We start from the raw sequence: 21,954 nt of genomic DNA, 5'->3' as shown, positions 1-21,954 counted from the left end.
CGCGCGCGCTCGGGGGCCGCCAAGCCTCGCGAGACCGGGGCCGTCAAGGAGCTGGGCCAACTGTCGCCGGTGTTTGCGGGGTCGCGGCCGGGCGTCATCGCGGGCGCCGCTCGGGGGGTCGCGGAGGCCGACTTTCCGGTCGGCTTGCGTATTTCCCTCAGAGAGCGAAGGCGCGTCAGATGCCCGGCAAGCGGAGTGGTGACAATGAGGACCCACAGAAGGTTAAACGGCCTCGCGGGCGGCCGCCCGGGCCCAAAGCCAGGCTGTCGGCTGCGGCGAGGGCGGCGGTGGTGGAGGCCGCCGCGGCTTGGGCAGCGGCCGAGGCCACCCCAGGCGGCGCGGAGGCTATGGGCATCCTGCTTCCGGGCCAGACACGAGTCAAGAGGAGGCGGAGGGTCATGCCTCTGGAGGACAAGATGAAAATTCTCGAGAAGCTGGAAGAAGGCGTGAGTAACACCGACGTGGGGCGCCTGTTTGGCGTCCACGAGTCAACCGTGCGCACCATTAAGAAAAACGAGAAGGCCATCAGGGCCAGCATGGAGAGTGTTTCGCCGGTGTGCTCCAAGGTGCTGTGCGTTCCCCGTGATGTAAACATCGAGAAGATGGAGACCGAGTTAACCTTTTGGGTGGAGGACCAGACCATAGGAGGGCGGCCTCTGACGCTGAAAGCCATCTGCAGCCAGGCCAAGCGCATTTACAAGCAGCTGGTCGAAACCACTGGGAACGGCAACCCGGATAAGTTCCATGCGAGCAAGGGATGGTTTGAGAAGTTTAGGAACCGCTACAGTCTGCGAAATTCGAGGCTGATGGGGGAGGAAGAACCCCTGAATGCCCAGTCGGCACCCAAGTATTCCAAACAAGTCCAGAGACTCATCAGAGCCAGAGGCTACGTGCCCCAGCAGGTCTTCAACGCCGAGGAGGTGAGCCTGTTTTGGAAGTGCATGCCTTCACGTACTTTTAGGGAAAAAGACAAAAACCCCGAACGCTTAGAGGAAGCTAAAGACAGGATAGCCCTCATTTTTTGTGCCAACGCCGCCGGTGACAAAATGATAAAACCCTTGCTGCTTTATAAAGACCCCAACCCCACTTGTCTTTTGGAAAAAGATAAAAACCGCCTTCCCGTGTTCTGGCGATCACACCCTAAAGTATCATTAACCGCTGCCCTCTTCTTGGATTGGTTTCATAATTGTTTTATCCATCAGGCCCGGAGTTATTTAATAGAAAAAAATCTTGAGTTCAGAGTGTTGCTAATTCTGGACAGAGGTCCCAATCACCCAGACTCATTATTCTTTGCTCATCCTAATGTTGATATTGTGTTCCTCCCTCTGGAAGGCGCTAGCTATCTTCAGCCCTTGGACCAGGGTGTAATTGAAGCATTCAGGAGGTATTACACCAAGCATATGTTTGACCACTTTGCTGACTGTATTGAAAAAAACCCTTGCCTTACTTTGAAAGAAACATGGCAACAATACAACATTGCTGATGCTTTGGTAGTGATAAAAGAGGCAATGGATGATATAAAACCGGCTGCCCTTAATAAAGCCTGGTGGAAACTTTGGGATGATGTTGTGAATGATTATGCATGTTTCCCTAGAGCTAATGAAGAAGTTGCAAAAATCGTAGAGTCTGCAAAACGGATGGACTTTAAATTCCTTGACATCGAAGAGGGTGAAATTAATGAGCTGCTCAAGTTTCAGGCTTTGGCCATAACTGAGAGAGAGTCTGTATCAGTAAATACGGAAGAAGACAAGTCCCCGGAACCAGAGGTAAAGATGAATTTAAGGAAATTGAATGCTGTCTTACGCCAGGCCTCAGACCTCATTGATGCTGCAATTGATATGGATCCTTTCCTGGACCGAAGTTTGGCCTTTAAAAAAGACTTCAATAAATTGTTATATACCTATAAAGAGGTGCAAAAGAACCTTCAAAATAAAGCAAAGGAGCTGAAGAAAGAAAAAGACACAAGCAAAGAGGAAGTAGTGTGGATGAAGAAGATGGATGCAGAATCGGAGTCTGAAGGGGAGTCTGAATCTGAATCCCATGAGGAGAAGCAGGTAGAGAGAAGGAAAGAGGACAAGAAGCCTCCAGAAGAAGATCCTGGACCCTCAAGCAGTAGCACTGAGACTCTCACTCTATCTGAAGAATCTGCCAAAGCCATAAATGCAGAATTGGACTTTTGGAATCTAACCTTGGAATTGAATCTGGAGAGAGTAGATGTGCCTGAGTTAAAGGAAGAAGAGAATTCAGAGGCAGTGCCTTCCAAATGACAGTTCATCTCTTGCCATTTTTCCCCTGTTGCCCCAACATCTCCCTTCATCATGACCATCCTTATCATCACCAGCCACACATCCATGTCATTTAGTCATTCAACAAACAGTTATTGAGCATAAGCTGTGTGGGGTCCTGTGCTAAAATTGGGGACATCATCTCAGGAAGTCATCTCGGGATCTAAGGTAAATGGTCATTAACAGTGGCTATATTTCTTATTAATGTAATAGGTATAAAAGATCACAGTCTTGACTTATTTTACTGGACTTTGGATATAAAAAGGTTTTCTTAGGACCACAGCTTCATTTTCTCTAACCCAGTTTTTCCACAGATACTAAGTTCTTCAATCACAAATGGAGATTTTCTGAGTTAACCATGGTAGTCAGTATGAGATTACTTGCTTTTGGTTTTTGTTTGTTTAAAGGTTTTATTTTTTAAGTAATCTCTACACCCAATGTGGGACTCAAACTCACAACCCTGAGATCAAGAGTCACATTCTCTGCCGCTGAGCCGGCCGGGAGTCCTGAGACCACTTGCTTTTGAAAAGCTGACATGGTCTTACATTTTCTACAACATTCTTACATGAGTATTCTTTGTTAATCCCCGCCCCGGCCCAGAGCTCAGAGAGTTTATGTAATTGGCCTGAGTCTTCACAGCTAACTATGTAAATGATAAGACCAGGGCTATAACTGGTTTATTAACTACTTTGTCAGACACTGGTGAGAAGTGTGGGCCTTTAAGAACTTAAGAGTCCCAAGGAATGAGACAGACAGTAAACAGATAATTAAACACAAAGACTGTGAACTTGCAGCCTGCAAGCCAGATTTGGCTAACAGATCTGTTTTGTTTGGTTTACCCAGCATACAACAATTTTGAATTGGTTTCCAGCATTTCCCCGGCTTGTTAAGGTACTGTTTACATACAATATAGAATTCACCAACGTAAGTGTATGTTGAATTTTGTTGAATTTTTTTAAACGCTTGTGTAACCACTACCACAATCCAGATATAGAACAGTTTCCTTGAGAAAGTTTACTGGTGGCCTTGTGTACTCAGTCCTTTCCCCTGCCCCAGACATATCATTTAAAAATTAAGATATTTCACATAAAAAGCTGGATTAAAAAATTGCACACCGTGGCATCAGTGGACTCTGCATCCCCGAAGGGCAGCAGTCAGTCATTAGCTTGCTGCTCCTCTTACTTGTTTGCAGCTCTCCATAGTTGATGATGTCGGATGCTGCAACAAAAGTGTGTACGAAGTGCCTTAGGGGAAATAGAGGACTGTGGGACTAACCCTGCAAAAAGCTGCACGGAGCAGCTGGCCTAGAAAGATGAGTGAGTTCATAGGGAGAGCAGGTGGGAACAAGAGTATTTTAAGCCAGGGAGAATTAGATGGGAGATCCTGGGAGGAGGAGGTGCTGTGGGGGACAGGAAGGCAGGTGTGTGTGTGGGTGTGCGCACGCCTGTATGTATGTGTGCTTCACTTGTTTTTGTTGGCAGGATGGGCCCCTATAAAGTGGAAGCGTTTTGTGTATGTGTATTAGTGTTTGTGTGCCGTGGTTTCTGGAAGTTTTATGTATCTAAGAAACGTAGATCTCCTTATCTGTACATATGGGAATTTTATCATTTTGTTGTTGTTGTTAGAATGGGAAGGGAAAATTAGTATTTTAATTTTTTCCGGGGTTGTAGGTCAGCATATGGTGTCTGGGTTTTTTGTTTCTGGGAAGAGAATTGCCTAGTGAGAATTACTCCCTCTTCCCTGCCCCGTCCCACTTCACTCTGCCCTCCCCGCCAGCCTGGCTGGGGCCTGACTGGGCGGTGGGGCAGGCAGCAGGTGGTGAGGGGATAGGGCAGTGTAGGCCCTCCGTGCCCGCCCATCAGGTTGCAGCTCAGCCCGAGGCTGCAGTTTGCCACGGCTGTGCTACTGAATTACCAGCGACGCCATGGACAGGCTGGGCCCTCGGTGCCCTCTGCCAGGCTGCTTGCGGCCCTCTGTCCTCATAGGCTTCCTGGTGAGTGTCCCATGCTACGGCTCTGTGAACTCTCTCACCCCTAAACCTCCAACCTGGGGAATTGAGGGGAGAAGGTGTGTTTCTTTTTTCTACTTCTGGGATTTTGAGCTGGGAGCAGGCAGGTAGGAGGTGGAAGGGGGAATCCCCTGAGACACACGACCACTGCCCCCCCCAGCCCTCCCCCCGACCCTGGTGTCCTGGAGAGTGTATAGCATACTTCTGAAGATTACCAGCAACCCTTCACTCCCCACTTTGTGAGGAGGAGTGACTGGGCTGCATTTCATTGCCGGGGTTGTCCGGGGAGATGATGGGCTGTCTGCTGGCGAGTTCTGATCTAGGGGTCACATGATAGATTCTTTTAATCTTTCTCTTGCGGTCACTATCTCGTTTTTTGTTTTTGTTGTTGTTTTTGTTTTGCATTTGAAGAAGCGTTTGGTTTTCTCATCTCTGAAATATCTTCAAATGTGTTGTGGTGGTGGTGGTTGAGCAGGGATGTGGAAAGAACTGTAGAAGAGGGTCAGAAGTCTTGCTCACTTTTTGGGTGATTTCTTCTCTCTGGCCGTTACATTGCTCATCTGAAAAATTGGCACAAATCAGTGGCTCTTAACCTTTTTGGAACTGTAGATTTTCTTGATTTGTGTGTGTGTGTGTGTGCGTGCGTGTGAAAATTCTGGATTTGTACAAGGAAAATGTATGGCTAAACACAATGTAGCACTCAATTCCAGAGTATCACAGGTTCCTTAAAATTAGGTTGATTACAAGGTTAGAATCACTGGGTGGCTGCTGAGGCCCCTTCTGTCTTAACACAGGTTGTAAAGTCAGTCATAACCTCTTCAAAGCTATGTAAATATTCCAGGACAAAAAAAATGGCAGAATGAAATATGAACCAAAAAGTGTTTAGTAAAAGCTAAGTATGAAAATGTTATAAAGACTTTAAAAATTATAGTGAATCTTTTTCCATTATAATATTGCTATTGGGGAATATTCTGATGTGTGTATTTTCTGTCAATTTTGCATTCATAGAATGTCACAGAATGAATATATTGTAGTCCACCCTTGGTTCCAAACTGGCCTCTCATGCTTCCAACACATTGTTGCTAGATCCACAAACATTTCTCAAATCTCCCTGTCAAGGGTGGTAAAGTCCTGCACGTGTGAAAATGAATGAGACCCTGGGGGAGACATGTGTAAACAGCTGTCTGTCTGTCCTTCACTGTGTGTTGTGTGGAACAACAGAAGGATGTGAGCGGCAACTCTGGCCTCTACCTACCTACTAGATGCCAAGAGCACCTCCTCCTCAGTCATGACAGTCCGAATTGTCTCCAGACATTGTCAGTTATCCCCCAGGGGGCAAAATTCCTCCGAGTTGAGAACCACTGGCGTATGTGAAGCTGAAATGACCCCACTAAACCCATTCCTAGGCATGCTCACTGCAGTTCAAAGAACCCACAGTGGGATGCAGGAGTCTTGGATTAGTCTTGGTTCTATCACAGAGTTTCTGTATGTTCTGTCTCAGTTACCTTGTTTGTGAAATGATGGGTTATCTTAGATACCTGAGGGCCCACTTACCTCTTAGCATTTTGACTATGAATTCATATGAGAGTTTCGATACATTTTAGGTGAGTTTATAGTTAATCCAGTAAGTGCAGTTTTCCACTGATAACCTACTGGCTGAAATGTTCCAGATCTTCCCTAGGAATGGCTTTTTTGGTCAAAAGGGCCTTTTGTCTAGATTCTGTGCCTGGAAGCCACTTTAGAGTCATTGGAGCCTTACAGTGTTTTAGTATATTCAGTTCTCTGGTCAGAGCCAAAGCCGGTGACTCGAAAGCCCTATCTACTTCACTATTTAGTCTTTTTTTTTTTTTTTTTAAGATTTTATTTATTTATTTGACAGAGAGCACACAAGTAGACAGAGCGGCAGGCAGAAGGAGAAGGGTGTATGTATGTGTGCTTCGCTTGTTTTTGTTGGCAAGTGGCTCTAGGCTCCCCACTGAGCAGAGAGCCCGATGTGGGACTTGATCCCAGGACCCTGGGATCATGACCTGAGCCAAAGGTGGACACTTAACCGATTGAGCCACCCAGATGTCCCCACTATTTAGTCTTAATAACCACATATTGCTGGTGTATTATTAATTCACTAGTTTCCAAGTATTTATTGTGAACCTTCTGCATGCCATGAACTGTGCGGGAGGTACAGTGATGAGCAAAGCACGGTGCCTTTCTTTATCGAATCAGTGATTACAAAGTCTTTTTGCTATCCGGTTTGAACCCATGACAACTCTGAGATAGGCAGCGGAAGTGTCAGAATCTGCATTCTCTAAGTAACAGTTACAGAAGGGAGGGGAGGTATTTGTTGAAGGCCACAGGCAGTTAGCAGTACCGGCACTAGGATTTAAATCCTGCTCTCTAGTGCTTTTACTTTTTTCTTATAGTCAAGTTGAGTTGTCATTAAAAAACACACACATGCAATAAAAGCTTCATTGAAAAGCCTGGTTCTTTTGTTCTTGCGTGGTCACTGGTTTAGTTCAGAGGACTGGTATTTTGATTTGGAGGTGTTGGTGGAGGTGGTAGGAGGGATTGAGGAACCCAGCCCAGACAGGCCTCTAGTCAAACTGAAACTCCAAACATTAAAAAGGCTGCTCAGGCCCTGCCAAGAAGTAGGAGCCAGGCCCCAGGCAATAATGTGGAAGGAGTGGGAGGACAGAGGCTTATTTGAGTGAGGCCTGAGCCCTAGGCTGGGAGGCAGGAGAAGCACACTTCTGTTCAGCCTTGCCTGAGTCACTGCGGGCCTCCTTGCAAGTCACCTCTATCCTGTTAATGGCTCCATGATCTCCCCTAAGCAGAGAGCCCTGGAATGGAAGCCATTTTCCAATTGTTTCCAGTTCCTCTTATTTTAAATGTTTGTCATTAAAATAGTAAGAACAATTGTATCTTGAGTGTCTTTTGCTCACATTGTCACTGTCATCTTCTTTGCTCAAGAGCTTAAAGTCTGTTTCCTAGATCATTGTAATGGCCTTTTAAGTAGCCGGCCTTCTGGTCACTCCTCTCTCTAAAGTTACTCTGCCCCACTTGGCCACGTTTATTACTCTCCTACCTAAAAAACCTCCGAAAGCACCCTATCCCATGAGTACAAACCCCAAACTCCTCTGACTGACCCTTCTCTTTATAAGGCTAGCCAGTCTCATTTCCTCCTGATATCATACCTGCAGATTGGAGATCTCATCCATCCCTTAATACCTCTTGAGTTTGTACATATTAATGTTTACTAGGAGTACCTCCCTCTCCTCTTGTAAACTTACTTATGATTTCAGATCCAACTTAGACGGTACCTTACCTTTGAAGCCTCTTCTCCCTCGGGTACAACCTTCCTCTAGGTCCTACCACCTCTCAGTTACAACAGCACAGGTCATATTACTTTGAACTAGGCTACCTTTTCCACTGGACTACCCACAGCGCCTGCACAGACACAAATGAATGGAGGTGAAATTAACTCTACGACATCAGTAGATCATTCATAAATAATCCCCATAGGATGATAGTAGTTCAGTGGATTCCAGTTGGCATTACTTCTAATAGCGGTTTTATACAATAAGAATGGATTTCTGCTCATCCAGACGACGATTCCCAATCTTGGCTTCCCCAATTACAAGCTATGTGATCTTGATTTCTGAGCCTCCATTTCTTTATCACCTGCAAAATACAGAGGAAAATATTTAGGCACAAAAACTTAAGCGCTAAAGCTCAATACAGATACCGGGAATTATTTTGTGGATGGGGAATGGGGATGAAAAAATGACACTTAGCCTTGGTTACAATTTGCTTGAGCTGGCATATCGTGAATTGGCCATGTCACTGCTGACCTGTGCTTTTTTCTCCCTACCATGTAGATCCTGACAGCTTCTTTCCTGTCATACCCCATGTTCAGGACCCTTAGCCTGCGGCTCCATTCAGCTGTCACCGGCAGCTATGTCTCCGGCACTTACTCCATCGTCTTTGTCAACTGTCCCAATGAGCAAATTGCCAGAGATATTGCCAGGTACAGTGAAGGGGCTTAGGTGCTGCCCCAGGAGGCTGGGGGAGCTATTGGGATGCTCCACTCTGTCCACTACACAGCTATCTGCTTGAGGTGATAAGAGGAGCACGGCTGAATGATCCCCCGACAGATCCTGCTGCTGGGCCTGAAAATGTTGAGTGGTGCATGGGAGCGTTTAAGGGATATGAGGCCCAGAGAGCTAGGTGGCTGCCCAAGGTGTTAAGGTCAGAGGACAACAGAACTCTGCAGGCTGAGAATTTGTCTTCTAATACTTGGCTCAGCTCTCTTTCTTCTTAGAGATATTCTCTTAGCTTACTCCTAGAGGTGCTCACCATGGCAAGTGAGGAGGAGGAGGCTATTCCACGTATTTAGCAAATTTCTTTCTTTCTTTTTTTCTTCCTTCCTTCCTTCCTTCCTTCCTTCCTTCCTTCCTTCCTTCCTTCTTTCCTTCCTTCCTTTCTCTCTCTCTCTCTCCCCCCTCCCCCTCCCTCCCTTCTTTCCTTCCTTCCTTCCTTCCTTCAAGATTTGTTTATTTTAGAGACTGAGAAAGACAGTGTGTGAGCAGGGGGAGGGACAGGGAGAGAGAAAGAATCCCAGGCAGACTCCCCACTCAACATGGAGCCAAATGGTGGGGCTTGATCCCACATCCCCAAGATCATAACCTGAGCCGAAATCAAGAGTTGGACGATCAACTGACTGAGCCACCCAGGCGCCCCAGTATTTGGCAAATTTCTTCCTTTTTTTTTTTTTTTTTTAAAGATTTTATTTATTTATTAGAGAGAGAGAGCAAGAGAGGGAACATAAGCAGGGGGAGTGGGAGAGGGAGAAGCAGGTTTCCTGCTGAGCAGGGAGCCCGATGTGGGACTTGATCCCAGGACCCTGGCAGACGCTTAACGACTGAGCCACCCGGGCACCCCAGTATTTGGCAAATTTCTAAAAGCACCTATGGTGTGGTACAAAGAGCCCTGGACTTACAATCAGACCAGGGTTTGAATCTTGGCTGTGCCACGTCAGTAACTGTGACCCTGGGCAAGTCGCTTTCTTTCTCAAAGCATCAGTTTTCTGATTTATAACATAGGGTAATGCCACTTACCTCACAGGACCATTGTGAGGGTTAAACGATAGGAAATATGTACAGTTCTTACCCCGTAAAGTGGACATAGTAGATGCTCACTAACTGTTCTATCTGAATGTCCCCCTTCACTCCTTCTTATAGCTGTGACTTTGAAGAGGGTTAGTGGGTCTGGAGGGTGATGGACTGGCTAGCTCTATAAACTCAGCCATCTTGAAATTGATAGACTAAGTTACAGTGTTTTAAAACGTTGAATCTGGTCTTTGGGGACACAACAGCTTCCAAATTCTTGGTCACAGATTAACCTTGGAATTTATTCCATTTTTCTTCCCCCAACCAGAATGTCTGTGTTTGCCCCATTACACAATGTTATATTTGGAGACTAGCACTTGCCTGAAAGAACCCATGATTACTCCAGAAATATGACCGTAATATTTAGCAGCTAGGAATTGAAATCCCTTTGATGCTTCTGGTATACCTAGGGTATGTGCTGAACTGTTTGAATCAGCCACTCTGGGTCCTGTCAGGGAATAGTGTCAGTTGACATCTGTGAGGTGGGGTATTGGGAGGACAAGGACTCTAACGCCTGGATCCTAACTAGTCGAAAGGCCAGTTCAGTAAATGGATCCAAGTATGCTTGGGGAGAGGTCTCTGCTGACTTCTTGCATCCAAGGTTCTGTTGAGAAGTCGGGTGTTTGTTGAGTCTCGTTCTTTGTAGGTAATGCTTTTGGTCTCTGATAGATTTTAGGAGTTTCTCTCTGTCTTAATGTTCAACTATTCATTTGGTAAATATTCTTTCTCTATTCTTTCTGTGTCCGTTTCCTGGAACTCCTAATTAGATAGATGTTGAATTTGTTCTCTGGGACTGAACTTTTATATTTTTCTGTTTCTTTATTCTACATGCTGGGAGAATTTGGAGCAGTCGTCTCTCTTCTTTGTTTCTCAGCTCTTTTGCTATTCAGCCCTCCTGTTGTTTTTTGTTTGTTTAAAAAATTATAATTTTTTTAATAGTTTTCCTTTTCAAGATTTCTATTTTTTTAATAACCAACTGCTCTTATTTCATAATTGTCTGATCATATTTTATGGATGCAATAACTTTGCCTTATCTCTCTGTGGATATTAATTACACTTAATATATTTTAAATTTTTTTCCAGTTTTATTGACCAATTATTGACATATAACATTGTGTAAACTTGATACTTTATATAAATACATATTGCTAAATGATTACCACAGTAAGGTTAGTTACCACATCCCTGACCTCACATAGTTACCATTTATATGTGTGTGTGGTGAAAACTTTGAAGATTTGCTCTCAGCAACTTCCAAGTATATATAATTATACTTATTTTAAAAAAGCTTGGTTTTGAATGTTCTATTAACTGATTCTCTTGTGTAAATTCTTCTGTTTGTTCAGTTTTGTCTCTTGGTTATTGACCTTCCTCAGTTACTTGGGATTAACTGGGACCTCTCTCATCTTTTTAGTCATGTTTGTGGGGAGGTGCAGAAGGGCTGCCAGGAATTGGCATTATGCAGCACTATTTTCAGTGAGTGGGGGCTGGGGGGCCCTTGTAACGGCTCTGCTGGCACATTTAGCTCTCTTGCCTGGCGACAAGCACTCCATCACTGCTGCCTGGGCCCTGGGAGATTCCAGGGGTCCAACTGCTCCTGCCATGGCATCCCAGCTACTCACCTGGATGGTTGCCTTCATGTTCCTGCCTGCTCTGGTTCCCGTGGCCTCCAGACGGGGACTGTTGCTCTCATCTTCTGTGGCAGTTCCCCTGCCTTCTCCCACTCATGTCTCAGGGTGGCCTTTTCTCCTTTGGGGCTTCCTTGTAGTCGCTGGTACATAACGCGTTCTTACTAGGTGCTGGCAGGGCTGAGTAATGAGTATTTCCTATTGTCTACGGTTTGTTAGTCCACCCGCTTGACCTGCAGGTCTGAAGTGGAGCCTTTAGGGAATATGGCTGTGGGGCTCTCACTCAACCGAATTTGTTTTATATTTTTTATTAATCGTTTCGATAGAAAAGAGGCAGACAGGTTTAGTTGCCAGGATTTATAGGAGAGTAAATGGTACATGATGGGGAGGGCCCCATGAACAGGAGCAGGCAGGAACCCCAGCTTAGCTACAGAACCAGCACTGACGCCAGGTCCCTTAGCTCTGGGCTAGTGGTCTGTCTTCTGTAGTGTTCTTTAGAGATTAGTCTGCTGCCTCTCAGTTCTGGGTCAGTTCAGTTCTGGTTCCTGGCAGGTTCTTAGATCTCTTCATTGAAAGACACATTCTTAGCTAGAAAAATTACCTAGAAACATTTCTTGTTGGGGCCGGGGTGAAAATCCTGAGTGTTGAATCAGAAGACCTGGATTCTAGTGTCCTCTTTGCTGCCAACTCCACGTAGGACCTTAGGCAAGTCTTCCTTCCCTGGGCTTCCATCTCCTGTATATTAGAGGGAAATGGATTAGATCGGGGCGCAAACACAAATACCTACAGGTAGGCCCCTAATTGAGCAAAGTGGGCTGGAGTGTCATGAGGGCAGGTGATGATGGATAGCAGCCCTGACTCTCCCTGTGTGCTGGGAGGGAGAAGAGCGGTGGGAACGGATGTCACGCCTCCAGGGAGTAGCCACTGCTCAGCTCTAGCTAAACGTGACCTTGCTGGACTGTAGTTCTAATGTTACCAGACTTACTTTCTGGTGAGAAGATAGATAATCTGTATTTTTTGAGTGTGAAATATCCTAATAATAAATATTAGTAACAAAGTCAAAATTTTTAAAAATTCTGTATGAGCTGAACCATGTCTGTGGTCTGTGATTCACTAGTCTGTGAACTTGGCAGTTTCTCCAGGCCCTAAGAGCTCTACGTGTCTCTATCTTCTGCTCTCCTCAGCTGAGCCTGTGTGTCAGTCAGCTGATGTGCTCTCTTTTGCTCTCACACTCTCTGGTTGTGTTTTTGTTTTTGTTTTGGGTTTTTTCCTTTGGCTATAGGGTCTTTTTGAAGAACACAGCCCTCCATATTTCTACAGTCTTTTACCTGTGGACAGGTTGCTGTGATCAGTCACTGAGGAGTTTATATTCTGGGCCTTTGAGACAGTGGGATTATTTTTTTTAAAGGTTTAACTCACTCCCTGTGTTTTCTTGCCACCTTCAGGAGCAATAAAATGTCATTTCTCAGTGGACAATTGAGTGAGTAAGACTTGCCATGTTTGCTTAAACAGATTTGTGCTATGTGCTTCTCCTTACAGTCAGGGACTTATTTAGCTCTGGAATTTTCCAAGGGAGTGCCACATTAATGTGGAGCCTTAAAAAGAGCACTGTTGAACCTGGAACTCATAGAAGAGAAAGTAGGTCAGTTCTCTTGGCAGCAGCTGAGGGCAGGAGGGATCGGTGTGCAGGGCTCAGATGAGGTTTATCTGGCAGGGTCCGGGCACTTCAGAGCACAGAGACTGGCCCCCCCCTTGGCGGCCTGAGACCTGAGAAAGGTTTGTCAGGGCCGGCCTGATTCTGAGGGCTTCTGGTTTTGTTGCTTGGGAATGCTTCTTTGCATCGATGATTTGGTGGTGCCCCTGTTTCTGTGACACCTACACTAATTCGGGCACATCTGACTGCGTTCCCTGGGGCTCTGCACAGGAATCAGAACATCAGACCAGGAGCTCCAAGCTGTGGTCTGCCCAAAAAATCTTAGAGGTCTGCAAAGTGATGGCTCTGCTCTTAGGGCTATGGTGGAAACCTTTACATAAAAAAGGTGAAAAGAGCCTATATTTGCCAAACACAAGGTATGATTTTTTTTTTCTCTTACTTGGACTTATAGCTGTTCTGTGTGGTCATGTGGGTAGAGATCAGAAGCAGTGAGTGTCAGCCCGACACATACCCGAGAGATAAAAGCAGAAGATGGTGATAGACTAAAATGACGGTGGAAGGGTTGGAAACCACTGACTAAACTGATCCTGTTATTGTACAGCAGGAGAGTCAGCTTGAGTGAGGGGGACATGCCTATCTTGGATAGGGGCTCAAATACTTATTCTTAGAATGAAAGAAAGAACATGGTTAAAGTCACATGCAGGGTCGGGAATGGAATCCACGTCTTGTGTCCAGTGTTAATCAGTTTCCCTTCCCCAAACAGACTGGGCCTGTCCTTAAAACTGCCTTGCCATAGCTGCTTCCTTCCTTTCCTCCCCACCCAGGGAAGGATTTATAAACTGCGCTGTCTTTAGAAGTTCTGTGTTGTGCGTGCTGGTTATGGAATGTGTTACCTTGAGGGGGAAGGGGTGCTCTAAATGGTTCTCAGGAAACCAGAGTAATTCCCAAGAACTCCTGTGCCTTGTCCCTTTTCTTAAGATGTTGGGTACTTACCCTGGTGACGGTGACTCTGTCTGTTTGCTTTAGGGCTAGCCTGGATAAGAAGCTGGCTGCCTCTGTGAACATCCTGCCCAAGGCATCCTCACTGTGAGTTTTGCTATGGCCTGTAGAACGGTGTGGGGGTGCTAGGTCAGGTCCTGGCTGGTGGAAAGAACACTCAGCTGCTGGGTATTTGTTTAAGGAACAGTTCATTGTTAATTTGCATTCGGAGGAAGTCACCTAGTGGATTTCTGTCAACCAACAAAAGCAAAAATAGGAGAAGGGAGGAAAAAGACCTATAGTTTAGGAAAAGCGAATCTTGTTTGCACATTCTTTGTTTAAATTAGTTAGCTTGCTGTTAGCAAAGAAGTCCGACTGGGCGTTCCATCCCTGAGTAAGCCTATTAGGGATATCAAAGAAGCTAATTCCCACTGCTTTTGAATTCTCTGGAAAACTTTGAGGGGTTGGCTTATGTGACAAGCTGTTTTTGTGTTGTTTGCCTTTCATTTCTTTAACACCCTCACTTGAGTTAATTCTGGTCTGTTCCATTTCCCTCATCGAAATATGTCAGCATCCCAGTACTAGCTGTGCAGGATTTGTCTTGTGCCGTAATCTCGCCCATCCTAGCCTGTTTCTCATCTCCTTCTTCCCCTGGTTGGGTGGGGGGAGGGAGGGTGGGTGAGGAGAGAGAATATCTCCTGTGAAGGTCAAAACAGAAAAGTGCTCTATAAGGGAAGCTCCCTCCACACCCCTCCCCCAGTGATGTCATCCCCTCAGGGCTCACATCATCTATAGCTCTATAGCTCCCAAATTTGGCTGTGCTTTAGATTCCTGAGCACCATTCTAGATCTGCTCTATCATTCTCCCTGAGAGTGGGGCTTGAGTCGCTGAATTTTTAAAAAATTGTGTAGGTGATTCACATAAAGCCAGTCTGGGAACCAGTGCTTGGGAACTAGAACAGAATTTCAGCCTCACATTCCCTTCATATGTCCATCCTTTTTATAATTGACCCCTTCACCATAGCACCAGTGGAGTAGGCTATCTTAGACTTGCCCTGAGTCAGTGTAGGTATTTTCAGGCCAACTTTCTTTCCCTTCCATTGATACTGTTTTTGGACTCTTTTCTGAACTTCATTACTGACTTTGTTTTTTAAGTTTTGGACCTGTTTTCATATGTTATAAGGCTCACTTTTTCCCTGAAGTCTCCTGTGCTTTTTTAATTATCCATTTGTGGGCACTCCACTTTGAGAGTCAATAATAAAAGTAGCACTAGTCCAAAGGATGGGAGGGGCCTAGAAGCCAGGAGTATAGGATGAGCATAGAAGGAGCTGCAGGGGCGCCTGGGTGGCACAGTTGGGTAAGTGTCCGGCTCTTGGTTTCGGCTCAGGTCGTCATCTCAGGGTCGTGAGATCGAGCCCTACCCTACATCAGGTTCCATGCTTAGCGCAGAGTGTGTTTGAGACTCTCTCTTATTAAGATAAATAAATAAAATCCGAAAGAGCTGGAGATGCCCAGTTTGGAGGAGAGAAAACATAGGAGTTTCTGCAGGGCTACCCTGAGGTGGCTCTTCATATGGAAGTTGGAGAAAACGACTGGGTGGCAGATGTTGGCATGCCATAAAGAAAACCATCTCATGTTTTCTAGCCTGTAAGGTAGATCGATGGACTTCTTCAAGAGATGGTGAACCTCTCACCCCCAGGAATGTTTAGGCAGCTGCTAGAAGCATTCATTAGAATGGTTGGACTAGATGACCTTTGGGGACTTGGCCAATTCCAGACATTTTTATGTGGGCTTGGAAAGATTTTAAAAGTTTCTACCTTGGTAAGTCACCTGACCGGGTCAGGTCAGGCATCTCACTGGGCTCATCTTCCGAGCATCATAATTTGCTTTTGTTCTCTTCTCTAGGTACTTTTGGAATGGAGAAATCGAAGAAGCCACTGAAATCCTGTTGGTGAGTGAGGATGGGGGCGTTGGGGCCTTGATAGGGGAAGAGTGAGACCAAGGCCTTTTCCCAGGTTCCAGGGAAAATTGAGCAAAGATCAACCGATTGAGGTTCTTGCCCCACATCAGATGCCCTAGGCTAATTTGCAAATGCATCAGTGCCTGGTCACCTGGAGGAATGCTGTTTCCTGAGTGGCCAGATGAATCAGTAGCTACCCAGCTGGGCCTGAGGTCCTCCCTAAAGCGGGGATTTTTTTTTTTTTCTTTTACAGCTAATAAAGACAAAGACTTCCAAGGTCCACGTGCTATCCAGCTATATCAGGTAATGTTGGCATCTCTTCTCAGCCAGGGACGTACTGGGGACTAAGTGAATGAGCTTGAAAATCAGGAGACTAGCGCCTAGTCACCAACCTCCCACATGACCCTGGGCACATCCCTGCCCCTCAGATTCTTCATCTGTAAAATGAGAGGCTAGAATGAGTTTGTTGAGACAATGGTTCTCAAAATTTTGGTCTCAGGATCCCTTTACATGTTTAAAAATTATCGAGGGGCCAGAGGAGCTTTGTTTGCATGGGTTATATTAAAGTTTATTATATTAGAAATTAAAACAATATTAAAAATTAATATTTTTAATAAATATTAAGAAATTAAAAATTAATTAAATTAAAAAATATTTTTTTAATTTAAATTAAAAAAATATTTTAGTTCTTTTAAAATAATAGGGGTACCTGGTGGCTCGGTCGGTTAAGCATCCAGCTCTTGATTTCCACTCAGGTCATGATCTCAGGATCCTGGGATTGAGCTCCATGTCAGGCTCTGCGCTGGGCACAGAGCCTGCTTAAGATTTTCTCTCTCCCTCCCTCTCTGCCCCTCACCCCCCCAAAATAAAACAAACAAATACGTACACTGATGTGTGTCCCTGAAATAAGAAAATTCATTATCTCAAGTCACTGGATAAAATTACCCCAACTCCCAGATGTTTAAGCGCCTGTGCGTGTGTCGTGATTACTAAGTGTGCTATCTCATGAGAACTTGACATTGCCTCTTTTATTGGAAAGGAAGCAGGGGATTATCACCCCCATTTGACAGATGGGGGACTGAGGCCCAAGGCCTCATATATCTTTGGTCTGAGAAGTGAAGAGAACTTGTATTGTGTGCTGAAGGCCAGGTGAAAGAAATGGAGAGAAGGGAGAGATCCCTGTGGGTTTGGATAGTCGAGGAAGATCCCTTGGAGAAGGTCAGTGGTTGAGTAGGGACTTGAGGGATAGATAAGCTTTTAAGTGATCAACAGAGAACTTTTTAGATGGAGAAGAGAATCCGGAGGTATAGGGGAGGGGGGGTTAGGGTTGAGCTTGTTTGGGGAAGGCACAGTGATGAGTGTGGGATAGTAATGAAGATAGTAAGTGACATTTAACAGGGCACGCAAGGCTGGTCAGTATACCAGGTGAGCGCTTCATGTGCCCCATCGCATTTAATCACGGAGAGACTATTTTTATCCCCTCTTTTGTAGGGCCTTTGGAGAAACTAAGTGACCTGTCCATAGTTCCATAGCTATGAGGAGGGGCAGACTTAGAATTTGAACCCATGACTGTGAGACTCTAAAGCCATCTGGCCCAACTCCCCACTTGTTGACAGGTGGGAAACAGGCTCGGAAGTGGTGGGCCACTGCGCTGGACAAGGTGGGCTATGGCAGATCGCAGGGCAGCTCAGGTGACACTTTCCAGTTGGGTCTAATTGCATAGGCTGATTCTACTTACAGGGCTCTGCTTTCTTTCCAAAGGTTGGTGCATCCTTTTGAAATCCCAGAAGTCTTCAGTCTTCCCATGGACCAAGGAGATGTCCACTATTTCAAGTGGCTGGAGGAGGGCGTGGAGGAGGACTGAGTTGGGGGCGGGGGGAGGCTTTTGTGTCTCCTGATGGCTGCCTCTAGCCTGCAGCAGCTGCACTCTGGGGATTCTGTGTCATTACATCATGGAAGAACCAAGGAACTTGAGAGGCTGAAGGTCTGAGCCCCTGAGGCTGGAAGAAGAGGCTGGGTGGGTCGGGCCAAGCAAGAACCCGGTGGAATTCGTCTCGAGTGCTTCAGACTTAAAGGTGGCTAGGGCGTGGGAGGGCAAGGATGGTTATGTGGGGAGGCCAAGGGGAGGTGGCAGTGAGGGTGAGGTTTGTCATCTCCTTCAGTCACTGGGCCTCCCTCGAGTGCCCAGGATGTAATTACTCTTCTGCTTCTCATGAGGAGGAATGGACCTGGTGACCTGTTTACCCGAAGTGTGTGGGCTGAATGTCGCCTTCTAGGGGAACTGGCAAGCCCTTTACCCAAAAGGATGAATTGCTAATGGTAGAAATTTAGGGACAAGCAGGATTATTTCTTGTAACTAAAGATGCTATTTGTTATTCCTGAGTCCTGAGGAAGTAGGAATGGGCTTCATGAGTGTGGGTAGGACTGGGGGAACATTAGGTATTAGACACAGCCTCATGGCTTAGAAGCAGGTCTAGACTCTTCCGTAGCCTGAATGTGACAGGTATCAGAAGGTTCTGGTGCCTTGCTCATTGGAGACATAGGTTCTGAGCCCGTGGTACTAACCTTGTCAGTTGAGCATTGAAACTGAGCATCCTAAAGTGGAAAGACCCCTGGGAACTGCCAGACCAGTGTTTTCCAGACTTGTTCCCTTGGGTCTCAGAAGTTGTGACAGATGGTACCCTGGGTGCTTCCTGGGTGGGGGTAAGGCTATGAGGCTCCCCACCCATACCTCAACCAGTATAGCTACCTTTTATCATTTTTATATATTAAGCTCACTTGTAAGATTTTGGGTTTGGTTTTGTTTTGTTAATTTTTTTGGTTAAAAGCTAGTAAACCAGTGGTCTAAGCCGGTCTCCCATTTTATAGATTACCTAAGGAAACTGAACTGCACTGAGGTCCAGCAAGGGGGTGGTGTGTTGCATTAAGGATGGTAAGGCCAAGCCTGTTCACCCTGTGTCTGGTGCTCCTCTACCTGCTCCCTGGGTCTCAGGTGGAAGAGAGCAGGGAAGGCAGAGCCCCTTTGGGGTGAGAAGAAAGACTTGAGCTAGGCCCCCTCCCTGTCACAAGTTAACCTCGCTCTGGGGAGACTTGTGGGCAGTTTGCGTGGGGGTCCACAGACCTCTGTGGAATCCTGGGTCTTCCCAGACGGAAGGGTATGTGGGATGGGTTTTTACTGCCAGGCTCTAGTTCTGACACGAGCTGTGCTTCTTAAACCTTAGTTCCTCCAAATATAAAATGGAGGCCCTCCCAGGGCCCTTCTCTGAAGCTCCTGTAGGGACTTAAGGCTGAGGCTCTTCCAAAGGTCCAGAGGATCCTGTTTTGATAGCCAGTGGGGATTTTGGAGGGTTGCCTCAGGAGAAGGACAAAGAGAATGATAATGGTGATGTCCCTTTTTACAACAGATGTTTCTGATACACGTGAAAATCTTGGATAAAAACCCTAGGGAAAGTGCTTTGGGGACCCCAGAAGGACTACCTCTGTTGCTTTCGGGATAGAGCCCAGTTTCTTTTTTTCTTTTTTTTAAGATTTTATTTATTTATTTGACAGAGAGAGCGCACAAGCGGGGGGAGTGGCAGGCAGAGGCAGAGGGAGAAGCAGACTCCCTGCAGAGCAGGGGGAGCCTGATGCAGGACCCGATCCCAGGACACTGGGATCGTGACCTGAGCCGAAGGCAGATGCTTAACCAACTGAGCCACCCAGGCGCCCTAGAGCCCATTTTCTTGGTCTGGCCTTCAAGGCCCTTCATAGCCTTGCCTCACCTCACTTTTTCCATCTTCACCTTCCACCTGTCCTTGCCCACGCTGGCAAGGAGATGTTTCCAGTAGGCTGTGTGAAGCTCTTCCTGTGTTTGGGCCTCCCCTCGGCCTGGAGTGCCGCCCGCACGGATGCCTGGGAAATCTGGCTGCCCCTCTGCGAGACCAGCTCTGCTGGGAGGGAAGCTCTCCGGCCTCGGTGTCCCTGTCATCCTTGTGTATCACAGTCATCCTCCTGTTTCTAGATCGTGAGCTGCTCGAGCTCAAGGGCATGTCTGAATCTGTTTGAGCTCTTACACAGGATTGGGCAAGTATTCCCAAATTGATGTTTCAAGGATTTGAATAAAGAGTTCTCTGTAGCCCACAGTTACTCATCTATGGAATTGGCAAAATCCAGCCTTTTTTCTTGGAACTTTCTTAAAGTGGGACTAATTCCAAAGGAGATTTTTCTGTTTCTGACCTTCATTGGGGCATTTTCTGTGCTGACTGTGCACAGAAAACTGTTCCTTGGAGGACTTCCTTTGCCTCAGTGTCCCAGCTGACTACAGGAAATGGGAGAGGAGAGGACAAACGCCAGCTCTCTGCCTGGTGCTCTCCTAGGTTCTCCACGTTATTTTATCCTTCTGACTCATTGTTCTCCTCAGCTGGAAGCTGACTCCTTAGATCAGAGAGCATGACACTTAAAATACTTGGCTGAGCTAGGCTGTGAACCCACGTGTCCAATTCTAGATCTGATGCTCTTACTGCCTCCTTCAGAGAGGTTGGACATACCCTTGGTAGGCCAAACACCTAGAGAGCCTACTGTAGCCAATTCTAAAAGAAGGGTTATTGGTTCCAAAAAACTGTGCAGTAAGTTGGTCTGATGCTTAAAAATATATTGTATTGTTTACTTCTCCCCGCAGATCTGGAGGCTGGTGACAGGATCTTTATTCTGCAGATGAGGGAACAGATCTAGAGGAGTTCAGTGATTTTTCAGGTCTGCGTGATTCCCAGCTTACTTACCCTAGGACCACACTGTCCCCCCAGAATGCCACTGTGGGGCTGGGCTAGGACCTAGACTAGCGGCTCCATGCAGGAATGCCTTCCCAGCGTTTCTCAGGAAAGGTGTTTTTTGAATCCAAAGTCTCCAGAAAAATCACTTGAGGAAATGAGAAAAAAATATTAAAATTATCTGTGAATACTGAAGCTTAAAAGCATAGAGATGTCAACAGGTTTGGAGAAATCATCAGATAAAAAAAGAGCAAGAAACACCAACATGCGGAGTTGAGGGTTGAAGGGAACCAGGACAGGAGTGTGCAGGAGAGAAATGATTACCATGGAATCAGTCTTGCTTGCAATTGTTGCTGACTCCCAAGTGTGTCTGTCTAGCCCTGTCTGCTGCAAACTGTGTGTTATTTTTGCAGATGAGTTTATACACATAGTATACATTAAATTCTATGAGCTTTGTTTGAAGAAATAAGCTTTGGTAGCAAAATAAATTTTAATTGAGCAATTTTGACATGTGATTTCATGTAGTATTCTTAACCTTGCTAGGATATTTGAATGTTCTTTGAATGCTATCCAATAATGTTCCCTGGCATTTTCCAGTGTTTAAATATTCCCTATAGGCTACAGTTCTTTGTAAATACTACTAAGTAAAATTCCTATTAAAATTTTTTCAGGTATCAATGATAATGGGGAAAATACGAAAAATGTTTTAAGTATTTTAAGAATAACTTATGATTTGGGGAATTTTTGAGAATTCTGATTTCTTGTTCCTAAGCTCCAAAGGTAAATATTTATTGTAAATCTGAATCACTAATCTAGACCACAAAGAACCAGGCACTCTTCAGCCTGGGAAGGACCACTGATCTGAGGAGGTCTATACAGCTGTTCACTTTGGAACTTGGACTGAAACCCAAGTCTCTTGACACCACAGACCATTCACTTTTCATTCCATTAAATTGATTTCAGCCCAAGGAATAATCCCACTCCCTTCTCCCACCCTGGCTCCAACTGTAATTTTGTTCTAAGGGCAGTTAAAAGGCCAAAGCAGAAAGCATGGTAGCAAAAAGTGGGAGCCACAGTTAATGAAGTTCTAAGTGCAGACATTAATAGGCTACACTCTACCCCTGAAATTACAAATCCACTTGAACCATGGCCTGTACCTCCCTATTTCTGACTTTTTCCTATCCCTTCATGCCAATTTTTTTTTTTTTTTCAAATTCAGACAAGTTTAAGGTCCTAACCCATCACATATGTGAAATGGTTTCCTCTTTCACCTGGGGGCTGACTTCAGCAGGGATTATTGCTGGCATTGAAAGGGTGAGGAATGCAAAGGAACCTGCCCAAAGTGCTGTAGTTATAACTAGCAGAGACAGGCCTAGAACTGACGACTGCACATTTCTAGGATTGTGTGCCTGTGTGCATTAAGTAGTTTTACAGTGGCTGTACGTATTTTAACAAGGTCCGTTTCTAAGGCCATTTCCCATCTTTTACTTCTCCACGGCCGTCAGCTAATGCTTTTTGCTCTGATGGGTCAGGTA

At 45.7% G+C, this 21,954-nt stretch overlaps 1 protein-coding gene across 10 annotated transcripts; it reads left to right on the top strand.

Annotated features, from left to right (window-relative positions):
- Positions 1–6: 6 nt before the first annotated feature.
- Positions 7–21,080, top strand: LOC113934299 (protein CutA homolog). Of its 10 annotated transcripts, none has more exons than XM_027615006.2 (7): positions 2,264–2,453; positions 3,129–3,176; positions 8,166–8,314; positions 13,764–13,823; positions 15,620–15,665; positions 15,928–15,977; positions 17,436–21,079. In XM_027615006.2, the coding sequence occupies exons 3-7, from the start codon at positions 8,196–8,198 to the stop codon at positions 17,536–17,538; spliced, it is 378 nt and encodes a 125-aa protein (XP_027470807.1). In that variant the 5' UTR covers positions 2,264–2,453; positions 3,129–3,176; positions 8,166–8,195; the 3' UTR covers positions 17,539–21,079. The 10 variants fall into 10 exon arrangements, 4 of the variants coding, with proteins under 4 accessions (XP_027470807.1, XP_027470806.1, XP_027470804.1 ...); XR_003523626.2 differs by lacking the exons at positions 2,264–2,453; positions 3,129–3,176 and adding an exon at positions 4,010–4,278 and having other exon boundaries at positions 17,436–17,749; positions 20,332–21,080; XM_027615005.2 differs by lacking the exon at positions 3,129–3,176.
- Positions 21,081–21,954: the final 874 nt, after the last annotated feature.

This window comes from Zalophus californianus, chromosome 13 (genome assembly GCF_009762305.2).
Source record: "Zalophus californianus isolate mZalCal1 chromosome 13, mZalCal1.pri.v2, whole genome shotgun sequence".
NCBI classification, from domain to species: Eukaryota; Metazoa; Chordata; class Mammalia; order Carnivora; family Otariidae; genus Zalophus; species Zalophus californianus.
Note: the sequence above shows the minus strand (reverse complement) of the source record. Positions and strands in the feature narration are given on the sequence as shown.

Bases quoted from the DNA above. Each gene is read 5' to 3' on its own strand.
- LOC113934299 (XM_027615003.2), top strand. From the start codon at position 4,210: ATGGACAGGCTGGGCCCTCGGTGCCCTCTGCCAGGCTGCTTGCGGCCC. The intron at 8,315-13,763 runs GTACAGTGAAGG...TGTTTGCTTTAG, and splicing joins ATTGCCAGAGATATTGCCAG to GGCTAGCCTGGATAAGAAGC. The intron at 15,666-15,927 runs GTGAGTGAGGAT...TTTCTTTTACAG, and splicing joins AAGCCACTGAAATCCTGTTG to CTAATAAAGACAAAGACTTC.